General features: G+C 43.7%; 2 protein-coding genes across 2 annotated transcripts in view; both read right to left on the reverse strand.

Annotated features, from left to right (window-relative positions):
- LOC147317005 (voltage-dependent N-type calcium channel subunit alpha-1B-like) overlaps positions 1 to 24,704 on the reverse strand; it is a 337,402-nt gene that overhangs the window by 264,992 nt on the left and 47,706 nt on the right. Inside the window, exons 4-6 of the mRNA XM_086313576.1 lie at positions 2,279 to 2,370; positions 1,181 to 1,333; positions 135 to 322 (exon numbers count right to left, since the gene is read on the reverse strand). Of these exons, the coding sequence (XP_086169702.1) occupies positions 135 to 322; positions 1,181 to 1,333; positions 2,279 to 2,370 (433 nt within the window). The remainder of the gene's footprint in view (positions 1 to 134; positions 323 to 1,180; positions 1,334 to 2,278; positions 2,371 to 24,704) is intronic.
- On the reverse strand, positions 21,169 to 23,257 carry LOC147317009 (uncharacterized). The gene has a single exon (XM_086313573.1). The coding sequence runs from the start codon at positions 23,034 to 23,036 to the stop codon at positions 22,119 to 22,121; it is 918 nt and encodes a 305-aa protein (XP_086169699.1). The 5' UTR covers positions 23,037 to 23,257; the 3' UTR covers positions 21,169 to 22,118.

Here is a 24,704-nt window from a genome sequence, read left to right on the forward strand (position 1 = left end):
ATATAATACCCTGTATTGTATACACATGTACATATGTTTTTTAACACAATAAAATTATGATACTGCTGCCCTGAGGTAAACCAACAAAATATATGGCCAAAGATCTTTTTTTATGTCCCCACAACTGGACTCACATTGTAGAGGATATCCACCCATCCCTCCATTGTAATACACTGGAAAACGGTGAGAACAGCGAAGAGGATGTTGTCAAAATTGGTAATGCCAAAATTGGGTCCAATCCAATACTCCCTACAGACAGTGCCGTTGGCACAGGTCCTTGCTGGAGCTTCATAGCCACAGGGGAAATCTGCAGTCTGCTCACCTGTAACCACAAAGACACACATTGACAGACTAAGGTATTTTTTTAGAAATTGTCACAGTGCGCTGTGTGGCATGCAGGATGTGGACCCAAATGCAGACTCCAAGACGTGGAAAGTAACTCCAAAACTGCTTTATTGCTGACACAAGGAAAAGAATATACTGGGACATGAATAACTCTAAACGAAGAGGCACACAGGGGACCACACAGCTGGGTATGAGGGAGATTGTGAGGCTGGGGAGAAGAAAACAAAAGGTTTAAATATAGGGGGTGGGTTTCAATAATCAATTTATTGATTAAAATCGATTTTAGCTTTAATAAAGCAATATTGATTCATTAAAATCCTGAATCAATTTTTAAATATAAATGTGTTTTACCAGAAACGCCAGAATCTCAGGCTAAACCTCACAAAACAATTTCAACAACCACCAAACAGCTAAAACAGCAAACGAGAGCAGGTAAACGGATTCCGCAAAAAGACATAAACACAAAGCACGGACAAACACATCAGAATCAGTGAGATGTTGGCTTTCTCACCCGGCAGCACGTACACAGACATGCGGTCGGGGTTGAAAGCCGACAGCTCACAGATTCTGATGGACAATGTGATTATTTGGATTTTATTCTTTAAATTTATGTAAGAGAAAGTCTGACTGATGATATAAAAGAATATCACACACATCACAGGGAACATATTTTACAATTAATTGTTCGTTCTCCTGTTGGAGCTTGCTTCACTGCATAATTTCTATTACAATCATATTTTTGTTTATATGGGGGGAATTCAAAATGTGTCACTCAACCCCTTATCTTCATTAAAAAACACATAGGAATGGTTAAGGTTCTATAACATTTGCTCACTTGTGTTAATCCGGAAACAGGTGCGATGAAATTTCCCCATGTAGAAGTCAAGGCCGATGATGGCAAACATGAGGATGGCAAAGAAGAGCAGCAGGCCAATCTGCAACAGTGGTACCATAGCTTTCATGATGGACTTTAAAACCACCTGAAGACCTGAGGCAAAGCAAGAGAAGTAAGATTAGCCATAGCCATGATTGATTGCATATGTAATGTAACATACAAGCATACCATAATGCTATCAAAATATATTTGCAGTAATTCTGTGTATGTTCTCAGTCATTCAGTCATGATAATCTAAGGAGCATGGAAAGAAAAGTGACTGGACTTCTTTAAGTTTCTTGAAGACGTTTCACCTCTCACCCGATAAGCTTCTTCAGTTCTAAGACCAAATGATGAAGAGTCGCAGGTATTCAAGCCCTAGTGGAAGTTGTCCCTTAAGAGGGTCGTGGACCCACTGTTGATCACGTGATTGCTATTGAAAAGTCTTTGAGAAACATAAAGAACTCCAGTCATTTTTCTTTCCAAGCTCCTTAGATATTTACAATATCCTTTGAATTTTTCTTTTACAACCAAGTCTCCTTGTCATTTTGCCTCTGTCCAAAAGATGCAGAGGAACTGTAGTGCTAAGGAAAAATATTTACTTGTTAATCTAAGGAAGACGTTTCACCTGTCATCCGAGAAGATTCATAAGTTCTAGGGTCAAATGGTGGAGAGTCCCAGATTTAAAACCTATGGGAGTATTCCCCCAAGAGGGAAAGTGGACCCCCTCCTATTTTTACACCAGATGTTTTTCTTGAGTGTGGCTCTTGGCACTAAAAGTGCACTCTTATAAACTGTATGGATGTACTTCAATATACTGTATAGAAATGCTCATATACACTGTAGCACAGTACTCCTATACACTGTATAGTACACTGGCTTAAGGTATACACCACTAAAATTAAAAAGCTGTGAAATTTTGCAATTTATCTTCAGAACAGATGTTTTTGCAGTATAGTAGTTGTTTGTTTGTTAACCTATTATAATGCTGTAACATGCTAACCACATCATGACCATTAGCACAGACAGCACATGTATTAAAATGTGAAGTGGACTTACTTGGAATCCCGGAGACAAGTTTGAGTGGTCGCAGCACTCTCACCGCCCTCAATGTTCTCAGATCAAAGTCAGCCCCCACAGTGGCCAGGATCCTACACACAATAACAGCATGGATTCAACAATAACATTAAGCTGTATAGTTTATAGCCTTGTTTTGGTATGGTACCATCACAAAAAAAGCTGGTATAATTTAGCAGTGGGATGTTCTTTAAACTCACTGACCAAAACCCATGTTGTCTAGTTATTTAACTGGAAATTTATGAAAAGTGCATATGTTCCCTTCTTCCAATTCACAATTATGGCTTGTATTGTGCTTCTGGGGCACACAAAGCTTTAGAAAAGGTGTCATACCCTTGTACTGATTTATGTCGCAATACAGTGTGATCACAGACATCTACAGACTTCTTTTAACCTGACATGAAGTGTGAACTGTGGGATCTTGAAGTACGATGAATTAAACTGTGTCCAGTTACTTCAGTGAATTGCTACCTTATCGTGGTGGAGGGGTTTGCGTGTCCCAGGGATCCCAGGGGCTATGTTGTCTGGGGGCTTTTGCCCCCTGGTAGGGTCTCCCATAGCAAATTGGTCCTGGGTGAGGGACCAGACAAAGAGCAATTCAGAAGACCCTTATGAGAAAAACATGGAAGGAACAGTTTACCCTGCCTGGGGAGGGTGCCCGAGGGCAAGCGTCTGGTGGCTGGGCCTTAGTCCATGGGGCACAGCCCGAAAAGGGGACATGGGCCCATCCTCCCGCAGGAGCGGAGGCCCTGGCGGACTGATCCCTGGCTACCAAGACTGGTAATTGGGACATGGAATGTCCCAATTGCCAGGACTCCGTCTCTGTCTGACTCTGGACTCTGTCTCAGTCTGGAGTTGCCCCTGGTGAGAGGCGGCGGGCTGGGGTGGGTATTCTAATATTCCCTCGGCTTGCTGCCGGTACGTTGGGGTTCTTCCCGGTGGATGAGAGGGTTTATCCCTGCGCCTTAGGGTCGGGGAACGAGTCCTGACTGTCATCTGCACTTATGCGCCAAGTGGCAGTTCAGAGTACCCAGCCTTCTTAGAGTCCTTAAGTGGGGTGCTGGAAGGTCCTCCACCTGGAGACTCTGTTGTCCTACTGGGAGACTTCAATGCTCACGTGGGTAACGACAGCAAGACTTGGAGGGGCGTGACTGGGAGGAACGGCCTCCCTGATCTGAACCTGAGCAGTGTTTTGTTATTGGACTTCTGTGCAAATCACAGTTTGGCCATAACGAACACCTTGTTCGAACATAAGAGTGTCCATAAGTGCACGTGGCACCAGGACGCTCTAGGTCGCAGGTCGATGATCGATTTTGTAATTGTATCACCAGACCTGCGACCAGAAGTTCTGGACACTCAGACAAAGAGAAGGGCTGAGCTGTCAACTGATCACCACCTGGTGGTGAATTGGATCAGGTGGCGGGGTAGGACACCTGACAGACCCGGTGCACCTAAACGCGTAGTGAGGGTGTGCAGGGAATGCCAATTTCCGGGGGGCGAGGTCACTGAGGCAGTTAAACAACTCCTTGGTGGCAGAGCCCCTGGTGTGGATGAGGTCCGCCCCGGGTTCCTGAAGGCTCTGGACGTTGTAGGGCTGTCCTGGTTGACACGCCTCTACAATGTTGCGTGGAGATCAGTGGAAGTATCCCTGGACTGGCAGACCGGGGTGGTGGTCCCCAGCTTTAAGAAGGGGGACCGGAGGGTGTGTTCCAACTACAGGGGGATCACACTCCTCAGCCTCCCTGGGAAAGTCTATGCCAGGGTGCTGGAAAGGAGAGTTCGTCCGCTAGTAGAACCTCAGATACAGGAGGAACAATCCGGTTTTCGTCCTGGTCGTGGAACACTGGACCAGCTCTTTATCCTCTCGAGGATACTTGAGGGTGCATGGGAGTTTGCCCAACCAGTCTACATGTGTTTTGTGGACTTGGAGAAGGCATTCGATCATGTCCCTCGGGGTGTCCTGTGGGAGGTGCTGCGGGAGTATGGGGTGTCTGGCCCATTGCTACGGGCCATTCGATCCCTGTACAACCATTGCAAGAGCTTGATTCGCATTGCCGGCAATAAGTCGGACTCATTCCCGGTGGGTGATGGGCTCCGCCAGGGCTGCCTTTTGTCACCGATTCTGTTCATAATTTTTATGGACAGGATTTCTAGGCGCAGCCAAGTGGCGGAGGGCTTTCACTTCGGTGGCCTCAGAATCTCATCTCTGCTTTTTGCGGATGATGTGGTTCTGTTGGCTTCATCGGGTGATGGCCTCCAGCTCGCACTGGAACGGTTCGCAGCTGAGTGTGAAGCAGCGGGAATGAGGATCAGCACCTCCAAATCTGAGGCCATGGTTCTCAGCCGGAAAAGGGTGGAGTGCCCACTACGGGTCGGGGATGAGTTCCTGCCCCAAGTGGAGGAGTTCAAGTATGTCGGGGTTTTGTTCGCGAGTGATGGGAGAAGGGAGCCGGAGATCGACAGACGGATTGGTGCTGCGGCTGCAGTATGCGGTGAAGAGGGAGCTGAGTGTAAAAGCAAAGCTCTCAATTTACCGGTTGATCTATGTCCCTACCCTCACCTATGGCCGCGAGCTGTGGGTAGTGACCGAAAGAACGATATCACGGATACAAGCGGCGGAAATGAGCTTTCTTCGAAGGGTGGCTGGCCTCTCCCTTAGAGATAGGGTGAGAAGTTCAGCTATCCGGGAGGGGTTCAGAGTAGAGCCGCTGCTCCTCCACAAATCGAAAGGAGCCAGCTGAGGTGGTTCGGGGATCTGACAAGGATGCCTCCTGGGTGAGGTGTTCCTGGCATGTCTCACCGGGAGGAGGCCCCAGGGCAGACCCAGGACACGCTGGAGAGATTATATCTCTTGGCTGGCCTGGGAACGCCTTGGTGTTCCCCCCGGATAAGCTGGAGGAGGTGGCTGGGGAGAGGGAGGTCTGGGCTTCTCTGCTTAGGCTGCTGCCCCTGTGACCCGACCCTGGATAAAGCGGAAGAAGATGGATGGATGGATGGATGGATAGACATGCAGTGTGAACTGTGGGATCTTGAAATACACAAGTGTATCCCTTTTTAAACTGTGTCCGGTTACTTCAGTTTGCCAGCTGGACTCAAATCAACTTCAAGACATTACAGAGTGTGCATGAATCTGAAACCTTGACATGTAGAATAGCAATGGTGGATTTTTGGTATGCAGAGTGGAGTACAGCAGGGAGGAGGGGCAGCCCAAACAACAAACACCACTTCTAAAAGTAAACTTCAATTGGTCACAGCAGAACATCTTATAAGCTTAGTGTGACTTGTGGCTGAGCTGCTACAGAACTCTCATTCAATCAATCAATCAAAAATTGTTTAGAGTCACTGATCCTATGAAGAGACATTTTTATTCTAATAGAACTGCTCACATCAAGACTCACAATGCCTCCATCCATAGGACACGAGGGCTCTGAATGAAGATGAAAAATGTGTAAGACAGCAGTCTCCTCTATTAATACTTAAGTGTCAGGTAAACATGTTAATAAGACTTTTCTTATGACATAATGTCTTAATCAACAAAAACACTTTTGTACGCTGATCAAAGATGGTAGCCACTGGCTCATGTGCAATTTAAAAAAAAACCTGTCTATGAAAATAATCAAGTCCATAACAATATTTGCAACAGACTAGCAGAATTGTTTACTAAAGCATTCATCCATCATGGGCTTATTATTATTAGGGTTGTGGAGGGGATTGGAACCTATCCCAGGTATTAGAGCAGAGCAATATGGCCAAAAATATTTATCACAATATATATTTGAAAAGTTGCGATAACAATATAACTGACGATATAATTGAATTATAATATATTATAATAGGTTAACAAACATAAAATATAACTCCATAACTTTACTAGCGCAAAAAAACCCATCAATTTATTTTTACTTAAACAAGCAGCTGTTTTTATGTGCATTAAAGCTATATAAAAATATAACAATGCAAATGCAAATTCCTTGCTGAAAGTTTAACCAAAAGGCATTTCCAATGGAAATGGGCTGACATATCCTGAGCATAACTATGTATAATATCCACTAACATTAAACTGCAGCGTGCCTAATAATAAGTCAAATAGGTATTTTTTGGACCATAAGGTGCACGGGATTATAAGGCACATTAACAGAAACAAAGCAGTCAGATAAGTCAAACTTTATTCAACTCATTCTTCTTGCTTCCCCCACTTCTGTACCATTGATTCATGCTGTATTCTATCACAGCTGCTCTATTCTCATGTTGCAGTATACAGGGAGTGCAGAATTATTAGGCAAGTTGTATTTTTGAGGAATAATTTTATTATTGAACAACAACCATGTTCTCAATGAACCCAAAAAACTCATTAATATCAAAGCTGAATGTTTCTGGAAGTAGTTTTTAGTTTGTTTTTAGTTTTAGCTATTTTAGGGGGATATCTGTGTGTGCAGGTGACTATTACTGTGCATAATTATTAAGCAACTTAACAAAAAACAAATATATACCCATTTCAATTATTTATTTTTACCAGTGACACCAATATAACATCTCCACATTCACAAATATACATTTCTGACATTCAAAAACAAAACAAAAACAAATCAGCGACCAATATAGCCACCTTTCTTTGCAAGGACACTCAAAAGCCTGCCATCCATGGATTCTGTCAGTGTTTTGATCTGTTCACCATAAACATTGCGTGCAGCAGCAACCACAGCCTCCCAGACACTGTTCAGAGAGGTGTACTGTTTTCCCTCCTTGTAAATCTCACATTTGATGATGGAGCAAAGGTTCTCAATGGGGTTCAGATCAGGTAAACAAGGTGGCCATGTCATTAGTTTTTCTTCTGTTATACCCTTTCTTGCCAGCCACGCTGTGGAGTACTTGGACACGTGTGATGGAGCATTGTCCTGCGTGAAAATCATGTTTTTCTTGAAGGATGCAGACTTCTTCCTGTAACACTGCTTGAAGAAGGTGTCTTCCAGAAACTGGCAGTAGGACTGGGAGTTGAGCTTGACTCCATTCTCAAGCCGAAAAGGCCCCACAAGCTCATCTTTGATGATACCAGCCCAAACCAGTACTCCACCTCCACATTGCTGGCATCTGAGTCGGGCTGGAGCTCTCTGCCCTTTACCAATCCAGCCACGGTCTTGACGTTTCAGCTTGTGTGTCTTGTTCAGTGGTGGTCGTCTTTCAGCCTTTCTTACCTTGGCCATGTCTCTGAGTATTGCACACCTTGTGCTTTTGGGCACTCCAGTGATGTTGCAGCTCTGAAATATGGCCAAACTGGTGGCAAGTGGCATCTTGGCAGCTGCACGCTTGACTTTTATCAGTTCATGGGCGGTTATTTTGAGCCTTGGTTTTTCCACACGCTTCTTGCGACCCTGTTGACTATTTTGAATGAAACGCTTGATTGTTCGATGATCACGCTTCAGAAGCTTTGCAATTTTGAGACTGCTGCATCCCTTTGCAAGATATCCCACTATTTTTGACTTTTCTGAGCCTGTCAAGTCCTTCTTTTGACCCATTTTGCCAAAGGAAAGGACGTTGCCTAATAATTATGCACACCTGATATAGGGTGTTGATGTCATTAGACCACACCCCTTCTCATTACAGAGATGCACATCACCTATTATGCTTAATTGGTAGTAGGCTTTCGAGCCTATACAGCTTGGAGTAAGACAACATGCATGAAGAGGATGATGTGGACAAAATACTCATTTGCCTAATAATTCTGCACTCCCTGTAATTCCTACAGGTGTTCCAACTTTTCTAGATTACTGGATTACTTACACACCCTTGTGAGCATCAGTTGAACAGTATTGTACAAGTTTACAAGCATTGTACAGAGTAGTGTGTTGCTACAAAAATGGCAAGGAAAGGGCAATTAACAATGCAAGTAAGTAACATTTATTTATATAGCACATTTCACAGATAAAAATCACAAAGTGCTTCACACTAAAATCAGAAGTACAACTAAAATAATATAAAACAGTGAAAAAATTCATTAAAAGCTTGTTTGTATAAAAATGTCTTCAGCTGCTTTTTAAAGGAGTCAGTAGAGTCAAGACAGCGTAAAGACAACAGCAGGGAGTTCCACAGCCTTGGTGCCAGTGCCTGATAAGCCTGATCCCCACGTGTTTTAAACCTAGTACATGGGACCACCAGTAACCTCTGACCTGGCGACCTAAGCGATGAAGCATGAGGTTCTCAACAGGGGCCCGTTCTTCGTACGTCGCTTACTACATCCAAGATCAAATGACACATCCAAGACCAAATCATCGCGCTAACCGTGAGCTCGCTAATCCGGTTCTCCGAACACACCTGCTGTTGATGATTAGTACAGCTGGATGAAGTAATGTGAGATCACTGGGTGTCGTAAAAGGGGCTACGCATCGATAGTAGAAACATTGATCGGCAACCCTCTGATTGGTCGGCGAAAATGTCGAAGGAGAGCGCTCGGTATTTTTCGGCAGCAGAGCAAGAACTCTTGAGTGAGGGATTTCAGGAGTTTCAGAGTTTAATTAAAACGCAAGGGAACACTGCAAAGGCTGCAAAAGCAAGGAGAGAGGGCTGGCAGAAAGTTGCTGACAAATTAAACTCGTAAGTGATTTAATAATAACAATAATAATGGAGTGGATTAATATAGCGCTTTTCAAGGCACCCAAAGCGCTTTACAATGCCACTATTCAGTCACTCTCACATTCACACACTGGTGGAGGCAGCTACAGGTGTAGCCACAGCTGCCCTGGGGCAGACTGACAGAAGCCAGGCTGCCATATCGCGCCATCAGCCCCTCTGGCCAACACCAGTAGGCGGTAGGGTAGATTTATTATATTACACTATATTATCCAATATTATATTACATTATATTATATTATGTTTTATTATATCCCATGCCGCACAGCAAGAAGGTCCTGAGTTCAATTCCAACAACAGGCCGGGGTCTTTCTGTGTGGAGTTTGCATGTTCTCCCCGTGTTTGCGTGGGTTCCCTCCGGGTACTCCGGCTTCCTCCCACCGTCCAAAGACATGCAGCTTGTGGGGATAGGTTAATCGGAAAATCCAAATTACCATTAGGTGTGAATGTGCGAGTGAATGTGAGTGTGAATGGTTGTTTGTCCCTGTGTGTTGGCCTATGACAGCTGGGATAGGCTCCAGCGCCCCCCGCGACCCTGAAAAAGGATAAGCGGAAGCGAATGGATGGATGAATGGATATTATATCCCCTTACACATTAGAGCCACAACAGGACCCACTAGAACATGGGAACAAGTAAAAGTGAAATATAAGAATAGTCTACAGAATGGTAATATTTATCACTTATATTGCTTTTCGTCTCTTGAAAAGAGACCCTGAAATAATCTGTTTGTTTGTTCATAACAGCAACCAAGAAAAGGGCAGAGCAAAAAAAAAGACAGGTGGTGGTCCTGCACCCCCTCGTCAACAAGTTGGTTAAGTGAATAATACCCTCACGGGAATATTGATATCTCTCTATGAGCACACTGTCGCGCTGAGCTAAAGGATCCTGTCTATCCCGCAATATACGCTGGATTCTGAGGACTCTCCTTATCAATCTTGCACCTTCCGCAATGGGTTGGTCGCGTATACGGACAGGACATGGCTGCGACAGGCTTCCCAAATCCACCTTCGCTTTTATAGCCGTGGTCTCTCATCTTGATTACACAAAGTAATTTGCAATTACTACTCTGAAATATGAATTACATCTGTAATAATCACATACATGTAATAGAATGTTAATAGTACATTTCCCTTTTTTAGGAAATGACCTGTATGTATCTGTGTGAAATCAATAAATGGATCAGGTACTGCATTATCTTTATTTACATTGATGTTATTTATTTATGGTGAAACAGTGGTGGAATATCGCTGTTGCTTTCGTATAAATGAAGCGGACATACCTGAGTAGCCGCGATCTAATCCTGTTTACATAAAGTAAACCTGCTCCCGAGCAGGTTTACGCTTACGGCTCTGTTGCTATGGCAGCAAGTCCCGGATGAGCTTCGGGGAACCGAACGATCCAAGATCACGCGAAATCGTCAACAATCTAATCCAGCTAACTTACTTAGCGAGGTACAAAGAACGGGCCCCAGGTCAAAGATATACTGGGGAGCTTCACCGTGCAGAGCTTTAAAAGTTACAACTAAAATTTTAAAGTGAACCCTAAAATTTACTGGCAGTCAATGAAGGGAAGCCAAAACTGGAGTAATGTGTGACCTCTTGTTTGTGCCAGTTAAAAGTCTTGCCGCGGCATTCTGTACAGTTCGAAGGCTATCCAGAGCAGATTTGTTGAGACAAGTAAAAAGACCATTGCAATAATCCAAACGAGAAGAGATAAAAGCATGAATACTCATCTCAAATTCTGGCTTTGACACCAGTAGTCTGAGTTTAGAAATGTTTCTTAGATGATAAAAACAGTTCCAGACAAGTTGTTTAGAGTGTTTCTCAAGAGAAATTGAACTGTCAAATATAACACCTAGGTTTCTGAGACTCAACTGAAATGAAGGGTCTAAAAAGCTGAAAGCATGTGTTCAGGTGCAGTAGTCAAGGTTTCTGTTTTATCTGCATTTAACTGGAGGAAATGGTCCTTTAACCATTGTTTGATTTCTGACAGACAATTATTTAAACAGGAAAATTTATAAAACTCAGAAGTTTTGAAAGAACAGTATAACTGAATGTCATCAGCATAGAGATGATAAGAAATATTATTGTAACGTCTGATAATTTGGCCTAGAGGGAGTATATACAACAAAAAGAGAATCGGTATCCTTGAGGTATCCCAGAAGGCAGAACTGATGTTTCAGACAACACATGATTCATACAGATTATAAAGATCTCTCAGATAGATACGACATAAACCACTTTAAAACAACAACAGTAATCCCAACAAGTCCTTCAGCCTGTTTATCATGATACTGTGATCGACAGTATCAAAAGTAGAGGTGGGATCCAACATAACCAGAACAGTGTACTCTCCAGAGTCTGCTGCCATCAGAATGTCACTAGACACTTTAAGTAAAGCAGTTTCAGTGGAATGTAATTTGCGGAAACCAGACTGGAAAATGTCCAGAACATTGTTCTTCTCCAAAAAGTTGTTAAGTTGTTCTGCAACAGTTTTTTCCACGATCTTTGGCACCAATGGTAATTTTGATATTGGCCTGTAGCTGCTTGGAAGAGATGGGTCCAAATTTGGTTTCTTTAATATTGGTTCAACAATAGCTTGTTTAAAATAGCTGGAAATTGAGCCAGTATAAAGAGAAGTATTAATTATTTCCAGAATATAGGGGCCAATAGAGTCAAACACACTAATGAAAAATGATGGAGAAAGCATATCAAGGTGGCTTGAAGTCTGACCAGGCACAGCACTGATGTCCTGTAAGGTAACAGGAGTAAAAGAGGACCAGGTATCAGAGGTAAGCAAGGTGTCAATGTGATACTGAGAGGATGATGGAGAAATATTTAAACTGACGGCAGCGACCGTATTAACAAAGTAATTAAAAAAGTCATTACAATCAGATTTTGTATAGACTGGTACATGAGGAATATCAGGAGAGACAATGTTCTTAATTGTATCAAACAATACTCTGGGATTGTTCTTTTTTGAAGCTATTAAATCAGCAAAATATTCAGTTCTGACATTTTTTTATCATGTCGTTAAGTGAGAAAATTGATTCCTTGAGATGTACCCTATGTACCTCAAGCTTGGAAGCCTTCCATTAACGTTCTAATTTGTGACAATATCTCCTAAAATTTTGAATATTTTCATTTCTCCAGGGAAAGAAATTTGAGGAATGGACAACATTTTGTTTCAGAGGTGCCATTGTATCTTAAATAGATTGACATTGATTGTTAAAAGACAAAATAAGTGAATCCACGTCATCTTGAGCCAGCGAGGGTCAAACATGGCAGAGAACCTTCTAGCAGCATCCTGGTTCATAATCCACCTGTGGATCATCAGTTTAGGAGGTGAAGGATCCACGTAAAATGACAAATTAAAGAATATGCAACTATGGCCACTCATATGGACATCCTCCACACATGCATCATGTATATTTAAACACAGGGAGAAAACAAGATCCAGTGTGTGGCCCTTTGTATGTGTGGGGCCAGAAACATGCTGCTTAAAGTTAAAAGACTGAGTGATAGCGATGAGCTCAGCAGCAGTGTTACAGGATGCATCATCAATATGAAGGTTGAAGTCTCCCAATATTACAACCTTCTCCAGTTTAATGATCGATGTCAGAAGGTCATTAAATCAGTTAGAAAGACCCCGGCAGGTCCAGGCGGTCGATAGATTAAAATACAATAACATGTTTTCAGAGAACCGACCTTCATCATCTGTGACTCAAATGAAGAAAAGGCGTCCGAGGTAAAATGGTAAATGGTAAATGGCCTGCATTTGTATAGCGCTTTTCTAGTCCATAGGACCCCAAAGCGCTTCACACTACATTCAGTCATTCACCCATTCACACACACATTCATACACTGGCGATAGCAAGCTACATTGTAGCCACAGCTGCCCTGGGGCGCACTGACAGAGGCGAGGCTGCCGGACACAGGCGCCACCGGACCCTCTGACCACCACCAGAGGTCATCAGTCTGCATGTGACTCTGTCCTGATAAACAGCAGCAAGTCCAAGTTAAGCAGGGCAAACCGAACTGATGACTGTTTATTTGCGAAATCTACAGCTGACCACAGCGGCACTTGAATTAAACACCTGTGCACACATGTGGATCTGGCAACTCCAGAGCTGGGAAAAACCTTGATTGATGAGCAGACATAGCTGTCATCAGCAAAACGGAGAATGGATGATGGCCACAGAGCGAGCAAACTGCTTTCGAGCCATGGGGCTCAGGTCCCAGACGACGGCGTAACATCCCCAGCAAACAACAGGAGAGGAACTGGTCGCAGGCACCGAGAGTGTAGTATTGTTCTATGTTCTGTAGTATTCATTCCACCTCATTTCATTTCTGTATTTTATGTATATAAGTTTAGATTAGTTATTTATAGTTAGTTTACACAGCTTTGTGTATGTATGTGTATGTATGTGTAATGTGTATATATAGACACATATATGTGTGTGTGTGTGTGTGTGTGTGTGTGTGTGTGTGTGTGTGTGTGTGTGTGTGTGTGTGTGTGTGATTTACATTGCTGTGCTTGAGAGCCACCACCATCTACCGGAACCAAATTCCTTGTATGTGTCTGCACATATACTTGGCCAATAAACACGATTCTGATTCTGATTCTGAGTCACCCCACAGCCAAGTAGCTAGCCTCCGGTACCTTCTCCGTTTCACCTGGACGCCGGCACTCGTTCCCCTTTTTCGTCTCTTGAGGGTGGAAATCCCGCGGGTTGTGCACAGTAGCACGCACTCAGGTGAGGAACACACCAGAGAAGGAGGAAAAGTTTTTCCCAAAGCCACAACTGAATCAGAGGACAAGTTTCTGAGAGTTAACAGCTTGCTTGATAGGTGGCTCACAGGACAACAGCTTCAAGCACAGCTTGAAAGCGGGTGTAGTAAGTGAGTTTCAGTTTCAACTGGGAAGGGAATACTTCGAGCTGCAGGTTTGACAGGGCGAGATGCAGCAAGAAAGCCACTGCTAAGATGTCAAAATAAGACACAGAGGTTTGCCTGGGCCATGAAACATTGCTACTGGCCTACTGAAGACTGGAAGAAGGTATTTTGGACTGGTGAATCAAAATTTGAAATCTTCTCTGGGTTATCATGCAGGATCTTTGTTCTCCATCAAGTAGGTGAAAGGATGATTCCCCAGTGTGTGGTATCAACTGTCAAACATGGAGGAGGAAGTGTGATGGTCTGGGGCTGTTTTGCTGGATCCAGGGTCGGTGACTTGCACAGAGTGAGAGGCACCCTGAACCAAAACAGCTACCACAGCATTCTGCAGCAGCGTGCAATACCTTCTGGCATGTGCCTGGTTGGTCAGGGGTTTAACCTACAGAAAGATAGTGACCCAAAACTAACATGGAGTGGCCAGCACAGTCTTCAGACTTATACCTCATCGAGCTGGTTTGAGTTGAACTAGACAGAAGACTGAAAGCAAAGCAACCTACAAGTGCCACACATTTATGGGAACTTCTGCAACAGTTCTAAAGAATATTTGATTTCTATTGTAGAAAGCTGTATTTAGTTGTTGTATCTGCCGGAAGTGGCTACTTTAATGAGTCAACAATTTAGAATACGACTTCCGGTTGATGGCATGTCGGAATAGTCTCTCTCCGCAGGGCTCCTACTTTTATCAGAACTACTTAATAATTTTCTCACTACCCACTACAAAGTGAGTGATTCTCAACAGCCGTGACCAACGGATTACGGCTTTGGAAACTACGGCCACAGCTACAAATGCGGAGCTCCAGGACGTGGTGGCTAAGTTGAAACGTTGAAAGCAGAAGCCGCCGCAACATTCGCCTCTTGGGGTCGCTGAAAATATTGAGTGGCTCAGACCAACGGTGTTCTATTCTCAGATGCTTGTGGACATATTTGGAGTGGACATTTTGAAAACGGCCCCGGAGTTGGATCGAGCCCACCGAGCGCTGGTAGCAAGACCAGGCCCCAACGCAAAGTCCCGAGCGGTTGTTGTTTGTTTCCATAGCTCCCAGACCCGTGAGCTCGTTGTGTGCAAAGCTCGGGAAATATGGGGTAAATTGAAATATAAGGACACCCCCATCCATATTGTCGAGGACTACTGCCCTGAGGTGCTGGAACAACAGTCCGCTTACCGCGGAGTCATGAAGAAGTTGTACGACCTTGGGCTCCAGCCTCAGCTTCACTACCCGGCCAAACTGTTCATTATGACTGACGAAGGGAAAAGGAAGTGACTGGCGTTGCCAGGCGACGCCCGGAGCTACATCGCCTCACACTGAACCCTGAGTTCTAACATTCTGGAGACCTAATCTGAAAACATGGTCATAGTTGGATCCTGCCACTTCTGTAGAAGGGCTCATGACATTTTAGTTTGATATCTAGAAGACAGCATGGTATGAGTAAATCTAACATCATTGTTTTTCACTGTTTTTCTCTCGATTTCCTTTACAATACCCCTGTTTATACTATTGTTCTAATGCCACTGTTGGCATGCTCACTAGTTTGCTACGTACACATATATGTATATACTGTTTTAATTTATACAAACACATATTCTTTTATTATTATTAAATGATAATGGTAAATTGTTTTATTTGTATTTGTATAGCGCTTTACTAGTCCCTAAGGACCCCAAAGCGCTTTACACAACCAGTCATCCACCCATTCACACACACATTCACACACTGGTGATGGCAAGCTACATTGTAGCCACAGCCACCCTGGGGCGCACTGACAGAGGTGAGGCTGCCGGACACTGGCGCCACCACCAGTGGGCAGTGGACCAAGACTGTCCAAGCTGGGGCTCGAACCGGCAACCTTCCGATACAAGGCGAATTCCCAACTCTTGAGCCACGATCGCCCCTATTACCTCTCCTACAGTTTGATTCCTGCCATGTATAAATGGAGGACAACAATATCTCTGCCTGCCCTTTTTTGTGTTTTTCTTCTGTGCGTTTTTGTATAGTAAGATACATCCTAGTTGCTCAATTTTTCTAGCAGAATATTGACAAGGTATATTTTCATAGTGAGACCTTAGCCGCCACAGCAATTTGATAGAGTTGTGATGGTGAAGTCTTCGCAGGGGAATGTTTATACCCTGCTGTGAAATGGACACTTGCAAGTTTTGTTTTCAGGGGTTTCCAGGACCAATTTATGTCGTTCGTGTATGTATGTATGTATGTTTTATTTTTGTTCTGGGGTTTTATTTTGTTTTTTCCCTTTCCTGTTCACAGTCTATTACCTCAAGTACAGACACCAGTCTTCCCCTGGCCACTGTCAACTTGCCAAATCAAAAACCTGCCTGAATACAGTAAGGTATGTTGAACACAATCAATGGTCTTAGAATTGTCTCCTGGAATGTGAGAGGTGTGGAGAATGCAACCAAAATTAACAAAGTTATGGCGCATTTACAGCAGCTTAAAGGAGATGTGTTTTTTTTTCAAGAGACACATCTCTGCAACAAAGAAGTGAAGTGAGGCGACTCAAGAGAAACTGGATTGGCAATATATATAATTCCAAATTTAACGCCAAGGCTAGAGGGACAGCCATACTTATTCGTAATAATATTCTGTTTGAGCAACATAAAGTTATTGCTGATCCAGATGGCCGTTTCACATTTGTGTCAGGAAACTTGCAGGGCTCACTTGTGATACTGGCTAGCATGTACGGGCCGAATTGGGACGATGATTCTTTTATAGCTAAACTTTTCTCTTCACTTCCAAATTTGGAAAACTATCATCTTATTATGTGAAGAGGTGACTTTAACTTGGTTCAGGACACTCTGCTGGATAGATCGTCAACTAAGGCCTGTTCCTTGAATAAATCTGCTAAAACCCTAGAATTTTTCAAAACTCAGCTGGGGATTGTGGATCCATGGCGACATGCAAATCTTACTACTAATGCATTTTCCTTTTTTTTAAATTTTTTATGGGAAACATCGAAAGCCTACACGAGAGGCCAGCTTATAGGCTTTGTGTCAAATTTAAAGAAGAAAGAGTTATCTTACACGGCCAGTTTATTGAATAAGATCAAAGATCTAGATGGCAGATATGCATCAAACCCAAATCCTAACCTCTATACAGAATGTGTGAAAGTTCAAGCCAGTCTCAATTTAACCACCAACGCAACAGCTATGGTTCAATTAATTAAGACAAAGCAACACTTTTTTGAATCCGGTGACAAGGCAGGGAAACTTCTGGCCTATCAAGCCCATGCTGAAGCAACCTCCAAACTAATTCCGAAGGTCTGGTCTGCTGCTGGCGACATAATATCGGACCCAGAGGGAATTAATGAAGTATTTGTTCATTTCTTTTTTTTTTTTTTTTTTACAACTTTATTTATAGTTTTCCAACAAAACAGTCCAGAATTTCTTACAAAAGTTGCGAACCCTACCCCCCACCCCCATCCAGGTGGCATCCCCACAACCAGGAAGCACAATACACACAACACAAAAAAAAAAAAAAAAAAAAAGGGGAGAAACACTCAAACCAATCTGTGACAGTCATTATAGCACCAACAGCCGGACCCCGGCACATGAGAGAAGAAACAAAGAAGAAAAAGGGAATAAAGAAATCCCAACAGTCAAAGTACGGGCATTAAGGAGACTATGGACAGCAGTCCGAGAAGAGAGCAAGAGCATAAATTACCAACAAGTAAAGAACAATAAATCAGGCAAAAGACAGACTCTTGACATGAGTTATGAACCGTGACCAGGTTTTGTCATATTTACTCTCCAAGCCGCGCACGGTATACCTAATTTTTTCCAGAGCTAATCCCAACATCACCTCTCTAATCCAATGGACGTAGGAAGGAGGGTTCGACGCCTTCCAGCTCAGCAGTATCAGACGGCGGGCATGCAACGAGGCAAAGGCTATTGCGTTTTTGTGGAGGGGAGAGAGTCTCAGCTCTTCCCGAGGTACACCGAAGATAGCTATCAAAGAGTCAGGCCGCAGTGTTTCACCCGATATAGCTGACAGTGATTGAAAAATCGATGTCCAGAAACCATACAGGGAGGGACATGACCAAAACATGTGCCCCAAAGAAACAGGAGAGTAATCACATCTAGGACAATTCGGTGCAACATCAGGGTACAGTTTAGACAGTCTGTCATTAGAATAGTGGAGCCTGTGGACGACCTTAAATTGAATCAGGCCATGTCTAATACAGAGAGAAGACGTATGTATACGCTGTATGGCTTTCTTCCAGATGTCTTCTGACATGAGTTCTCCAACCTCCCCTTCCCACGCCGCCTTAGGTTTGTCCCATGTATGAGGGCAGCTTTCAAGAATCAATGCATAAATCTTCGATATTGCTCTTTTAGTGGGCTGACTCACATTAAGAACTAGATACAGTAGGTCCTTAGAGGGCAGAGACGGGTACCCTGGGAGAAATTTAGAGGCAAAACTCCGAGCCTGAAGGTATCTGAAGTAGTGAGACTTTGGTAAGTTATGGTCTTCACACAAATATTTAAATGAGACAAAGCCATCCTCAGTGAAGAGATCTTGAAAGAAAACCAGACCGTTTCTGTGCCAGACTGCAAATGAATGATCTATTTGAGATGGTGTAAAAAGATGGTTGAACATTATCGGAGAAAAGCTACAAGTATTTGTCAAGTTAAAATGTTTCCTGAATTGACCCCAGATCTTAATTGAATTTTGAACCACCAAATTGGAGTTCAGCCCAGATGCTTTGACATTCAGTGGGAGAGGGGCAGTTAAGAACGAAATCGGAGAGATTGGAAGTGTAGCTCTCAGTTCCATATCTGCCCAGACTGGACCCTCCCCATCCGCAAACATGGTTATCCAATATGTCAGCTTGACAATGTTAGCAGCCCAATAATAGAATAAGAAATTAGGTAAGCCCAAACCACCATCAGCTTTAGCTCTCTCCAGGCTCGCTCTCCTTATGCGTGCAGGTTTTTTGTTCCATATGAACAAAGAGACAAAGCGATCCAGCTGGGCAAAATAGGATTTGGGGAGAAAGATGGGGATCATTTGGAATAGATAAAGAAACCTGGGCATTACAGTCATCTTCACCACATTTATCCGTCCTGCCAGCGAAAGTGGAAGTTTTGACCACCTACCCAGATCAGATTTAGTACTGTCCAGAATAGACCTGTAGTTATACTGGAAAATAGTCTTAATCGAGCCAGCTATTTCCAGTCCCAAATATGTGAATTTGTCATTTTCAATTTTAAAAGGCAAATCGTCATAAGTGGTCTGTTTTGCCAGATTGTTCAATGGAAACAGTAAAGATTTCGATAAATTAACCTTATACCCCGATATGTTGCTGAACTCCCGCAGCCAGCGGAAAAGGTGGGGCATACTCCCAATTGGGTCTGATATCTGCAAAAGGAGATCATCAGCATAAAGCAGAGTTTTATGAGTTACCTCACCCCTGGATATACCTTTAATCCTCTCATCAGATCTGATAGCAATTGCCAGCGGTTCGATCGCAATGTCAAACAGGAAGGGTGACAGGCAACAGCCCTGCCTCGTCCCCCTGTAGAGCGAAAAATATTCCGAAATCAGACCATTTGTCCTAACTGCAGCCATAGGCGTTGAATATAGGACTTTAATCCATCTACAAAAAGTAGGTCCCATGCCGAATTTCTCCAGAACTGTGAAAAGGTAGGACCATTCGATTCTATCAAACGCCTTTTCAGCGTCAAGGCTCAGAATAACTTCCGGTTGTATTGTCGAATGGGGGGAGAATACCACATTAAACAGTCGTCTCACATTAAAAAATGACTGCCGTCCGGGAATGAAGCCCGTTTGGTCCTCATTAATAATGGTGGAAATAATAGGGTCCAACCGTAGTGCAAGAGTTTTGGTTAAAATCTTATAGTCACAGCACAAAAGACTTATTGGCCTGTATGAGCTACACTGTACAGGATCTTTATCTTTCTTCAGTAAGACTGAGATCGTGGCCTGGGTAAGCGTCTGCGGCAGATTGCCAGTAGCAAAAGATTCAGCATAAACTGATTCTAAAATAGGTGTGAGCTTCGAAGAGAATTCCTTGTAAAACTCCATGGGGAAACCGTCCGGACCTGGCGACCTTCCAGTCTGAGATAATTTAATAGCGTTCGTTATCTCTTCAATCGACAACGGCTGTTCCAAAGGCGACTGAGCGTCCGGAGAGAGCTTGGGAAGATCCAGCGAGTCAAGAAACGAGTAGATCTCGGATGAATTACTGCCCACCTCTGATTGATATAGGGTAGAGTAAAATTATTTGAACTGGTCATTAATGACTCGGGGGTCGTGAGATATCGAATCAGCACCTATTTCAATTCCCGAAATCACGCGCTCAGCTGACCGCTGTTTGAGCTGAAGTGCAAGGAGCCTCCCCGCTTTATCTCCATGCTCATAATATACCTGCCTGGATTTAAAAATATTTCTTTCGGCTCTCCATGTCATAAGCGTGTCAAATTCAGTTTGCAACAGTAATTTCTCCTTAAAAAGATCTGGCGTAGGTGAAAGAGCGTAACGCCTATCCATATCCGCAATCTTGTCAGCCAGTTCTTTAAGTTGTTTAGAGCGCTCCTTGTCTCTGTGTGCCACATAAGAAATAACTTGGCCCCTAATATAGGCTTTCATAGACTCCCACAAGACTCCCCTCGACACATCCTGGGTGTCATTAATTTCTAGAAAGAAGTCAATCTGATTGCTGAGAAACGTTTTAAAGCGTTCACATAAAAGTAATAGGGGGTCTAGCCGCCACGTTCGTTGGGGCGCTACATAACCTGGAAAAACCAGACCCATCTGCACAGGGCTATGATCTGACAACACTATACTGTGGTATTTGGTGCTGGAAATTAAGGGAAGTAGCTGGTTATCGACAATGAAGTAATCAATCCTGGAGTAACTATGATGTACAGGGGAAAAAAAGGAAAATTGCTTCATAGATGGGTTTGTTGCACGCCAAGGGTCTGATAAGCCGTAAGAACGAAGTAGGGAATTAATAGCCACTGCTGCTGACGAGAGGGTGTTGCTCGACCTTACGCTTGATAGGTCCAGCTGGGGAGAAAGGACACAATTAAAGTCTCCACCTAGAATTAGTTTATAGGAGACAAGGTCTGGGAGAGTCGAAAAAAAATTAAGAAAGAACTGTGCGTTGTCCCAGTTAGGTCCATAAATATTAGCCAGTATTAGTGGTGTGTTAAACAGCTTGCCCACTACAACAACATATCTGCCATTAGGATCTGATATCACTTCAGAGTGTTCAAATGGAACCCCCTTCCTAATTAAGATTGCTGTTCCCCTGGCTTTGTAGTTAAAATGTGAATGATATATTTGGCCAATCCACTTACAACCTAATCTTTTTTGGGAGTTAGTATTTAAGTGTGTCTCCTGTAGAAACATCACGTCAGGTTTGAGCGATTTCAAATGACTAAATACCTTGCTTCTTTTAACCAAATTATTCAGCCCTTTGACGTTCCAGCTAATGAATGAGACCGATTTCTGTTGATTATTCACATTATCCAGAGTCATAGTGCCACAATCGATAATAGACTGATCCTGCACGTCGGTTATATCTCAGTGTTTCAGTGCCTGTTTGAGCCACAACATAAACCACAGATAAACCCAAAGCAAAACTAACAAAAACAAACAGATAAACATAGATAAACCTCTCACCATCCTGGACCCCTGGGCTGGTCTTCCACAAACCTGAGACTGCCCTGAAAACACTCCTCTCTCTCCTAGGCATATAACACGTTTACACTAGCTTAAACTCTTACATGAACTCAGCAAAGACAGAACAAAGTATAATAGGACCCTTGACTCAGCATCATTATTGCCGCATGCATGTCGGCACCCATCCACTTACAGGCCGGTACGGCTCTGAACACTCACGGTTGGAAAATAATCCCACAAGAAGGGGGTAAAACCCAATAAAAATAATGACACTGGTGATAAGAAAAAGGGGATTAATTAATCAGAATACATCAAAAAGCAAAATAAAAGCACTGTTGGGGTTATGGTGTCGGGCTGGAACTAAGACCAATGAGGATACCGAAGATATTCTGAAATAAAATATTCCCCAGGCCACATGACATCCACAGAAATCCCCAACATCTTATAGCTATACCTTGTCCAATCATAAAGGGCATCCAACCGTAGCGTGGCGACGTTCACCAGTCAATGCACAGCCTGTGCAGACTACCTCAATGGTAGCACGCAGCGTGTGATACTTGTTGTGGTCCGTGAATTAACTGTCACTCTCCCTCCGTCTCCCGTGGGCGCAGATTGGTCTCGACGTAGTGCCTTGCCTTGATCGGGTCTTCGAAAGACATCTGTTCGCCAGCCGGGGTCGTGATTTTCAATGTAGCTGGATACAGGAGACCATATTTCACTCCCGTACACCGGCGAAGCAATCTTCTCACCTCGGTAAAGGCCGATCTCTTCTTTCTAACGGTGGCCGAGTAATCTGGGTAGATGTAGAAACGCTTCCCATTACGGGTAATGGGACCTGCCCCCATGGCCTTTCGAAGAACATCCACTTTCTCCTGAAAATAGTGGAACTTGACGATTATCGGTCTCGGGGCATCTCCATCCTTTGGCCTCGGCTGCAGGCTCCTATGCGCCCGATCGAGCGTCGGCGTATAGTCGAGGGCGAGCGCTTCCTTCAACAATTCAGCCACGGCTTTCTCCGGTCGAATATTTCCGAATCCCTCTTCCACTCCAATTAGTCTGCAGTTATCACGACGTTGCCGGGACTCCAAATCATCGGCCTTGTCTGCCAACCGGACGACTTGGGCAGATAGCGCATCAACTTTAGCTTCCAGTGCTACAACACGGTTAGCCTGGCCATTAGCTTCCTCCTCAAGATCATCAGTGCGGGTCGAGAGCGTGGCGTTTTCTTTCTGCATGTCTTCGATAGCCTTCGCAAACTCTGCGCGCACACTCAGGACCTCTGACCTTAAATCACCCGCCAAGTCGTCTATTTTCTTGTGTAGTTCACCTGCAGCTGCCATCACAGACGAGTCGATCTTGGCTAGCACATTCTGCTCCGTTTGCTTTATGGCAGCCATGATTGTGTCGAGATCCGGCCCGGCCCCCACCCCCGCGGCCGGATCCGCACCAGGCAAGTCCGAGGCATCAGGCCCCGGCTTCTGCTTGAGCGATTTAGGCATGTTGAACAGCTTTAGACTACAAAATACAACTGATTCGAAAGATTAGGCACTTGTGAGACGGGTTCGCGCCGGGATGTACTAGAAGGGGAGCGGGAAAATTACGCAAATGGTCAATCTAAGCAGAGCTCGCAAAAACACGTCTTCACATGTCGCTGCTCTCTCCCCTCCCAGTATTTGTTCATTTCTATTCCAATCTGTACACTTCAAGCTCTCCCCCTCTATCAGAAGAAACCCTCCAAAATATACATTTTCCAAGAATAGATAGAGATCTGACAAAGGGATTAGGGGGACCAATTACTGTAGTAGAGGTACAAGAAGCCATTAAATCCTTAAACACAGGTAAATCGCCAAGCCCTGATGGTTACTCTGCAGAATACTATAAAGTCAATTCTGACCTTATGGTACCATTGCTGAAAGATATGTATAATGAAGCCTTTTCAAAATGTCAATTACCCAAGCCTTTGTCCGAAGCAACTATTTGTTTAATCTTGAAAAAAAGACAAGGATCCCCTATTGTGCAGCAGTTACAGACCAATTTCTCTTTTAAATATTGATTTTAGAATACTTTCTAAAATTCTCGCACTTAGGCTACAACGTGTTCTGCCACAAATTATCTCCTCTGATCAGACGGGGTTCATGGCCGGCAGGCACTCATATGACAATTCAAGACGCCTCTTGAATATTATCCATACATCGTGCAATTCAATTCCAGAGGTTGTGGTATCTCTTGACGCGGAGAAAGCCTTCGACCACGTCGAGTGGAGCTTCCTCTTTGAAGTGATGGATAAGTTTGGCTTGGGGGTTGACTTTATTCTCAGGGTTAAGCTACTACATTCTTCCCCATCTACCTGTATTCGTACTAACAACAACTTGTCTTCGCCTTTTCCACTTGAGAGGGGCACTAGGCAAGGGTGCCCTCTCTCACCCCTCTTATTCGCCATTGCTATCGAGCCTCTTGCAATATGGCTGCGTTCAGAGGATAGATTTAAAGGCTTTACAAGGTTTGGTGTGACTCACAAACTCTCCCTTTATGCAGACAACTTGCTCATGCACATTTCTGACCCTTTAAACTCATTCCCGGTGCTTTTTAACATACTGGACCAATATGGTACATTGTCAGGATATAAGCTCAATTATCAAAAAAGCAGTTGCAACCCCTCAACTCCCTCGCCAGAGCTCTTCCCCACTCAGTAGTGCCCTTTAAGTGGATAGAAACCGGATTTAGATATCTGAATATTTGGGGATATTCCTCTTCTATACGTAAAATGATGAGGGAGAATTTTCTATCCCTATACTAGACAACGTTGGGAAAGATTGTGACCGTTGGACTTCACTACCATTGTCAGTTGCAGGGAGAGTTAACCTGATAAAGATGAGTGTCCTCCCCAAATTCTTGTATCTTTTTCAACATGTCCCAATTCTTCTTGCTAAAGCATTCTTCGACAAGTTAGAAAAGATTCTGTCACATTTCATATGGGGAGGGAAACAAGCTAGAGTTTGCAAGCCTATTCTTCAGTCCTCTAAAACTGACGGTGGTCTTGGTCTGCCCAATTTTAGACACTACTATTGGGCAGCTAACATGCAAACTCTTACATTGGGTTCACAACGACCCCCCTGTACCAGCCTGGGTACAAATGGAAACTGCATCTAGCTGTTACTCATTATCAT

Source organism: Aulonocara sp. 'chitande type north' Nkhata Bay, linkage group LG12, assembly GCF_057382095.1.
Source record: "Aulonocara sp. 'chitande type north' Nkhata Bay isolate Kocher_YH1m ecotype deep benthic linkage group LG12, A_spYH_male_GT1.1, whole genome shotgun sequence".
NCBI classification, from domain to species: domain Eukaryota; kingdom Metazoa; phylum Chordata; class Actinopteri; order Cichliformes; family Cichlidae; genus Aulonocara; species Aulonocara sp. 'chitande type north' Nkhata Bay.

Coding starts and splice junctions, on each gene's coding strand:
- LOC147317009 (XM_086313573.1), bottom strand. CDS start 23,036: ATGCCTAAATCGCTCAAGCAGAAGCCGGGGCCTGATGCCTCGGACTTG.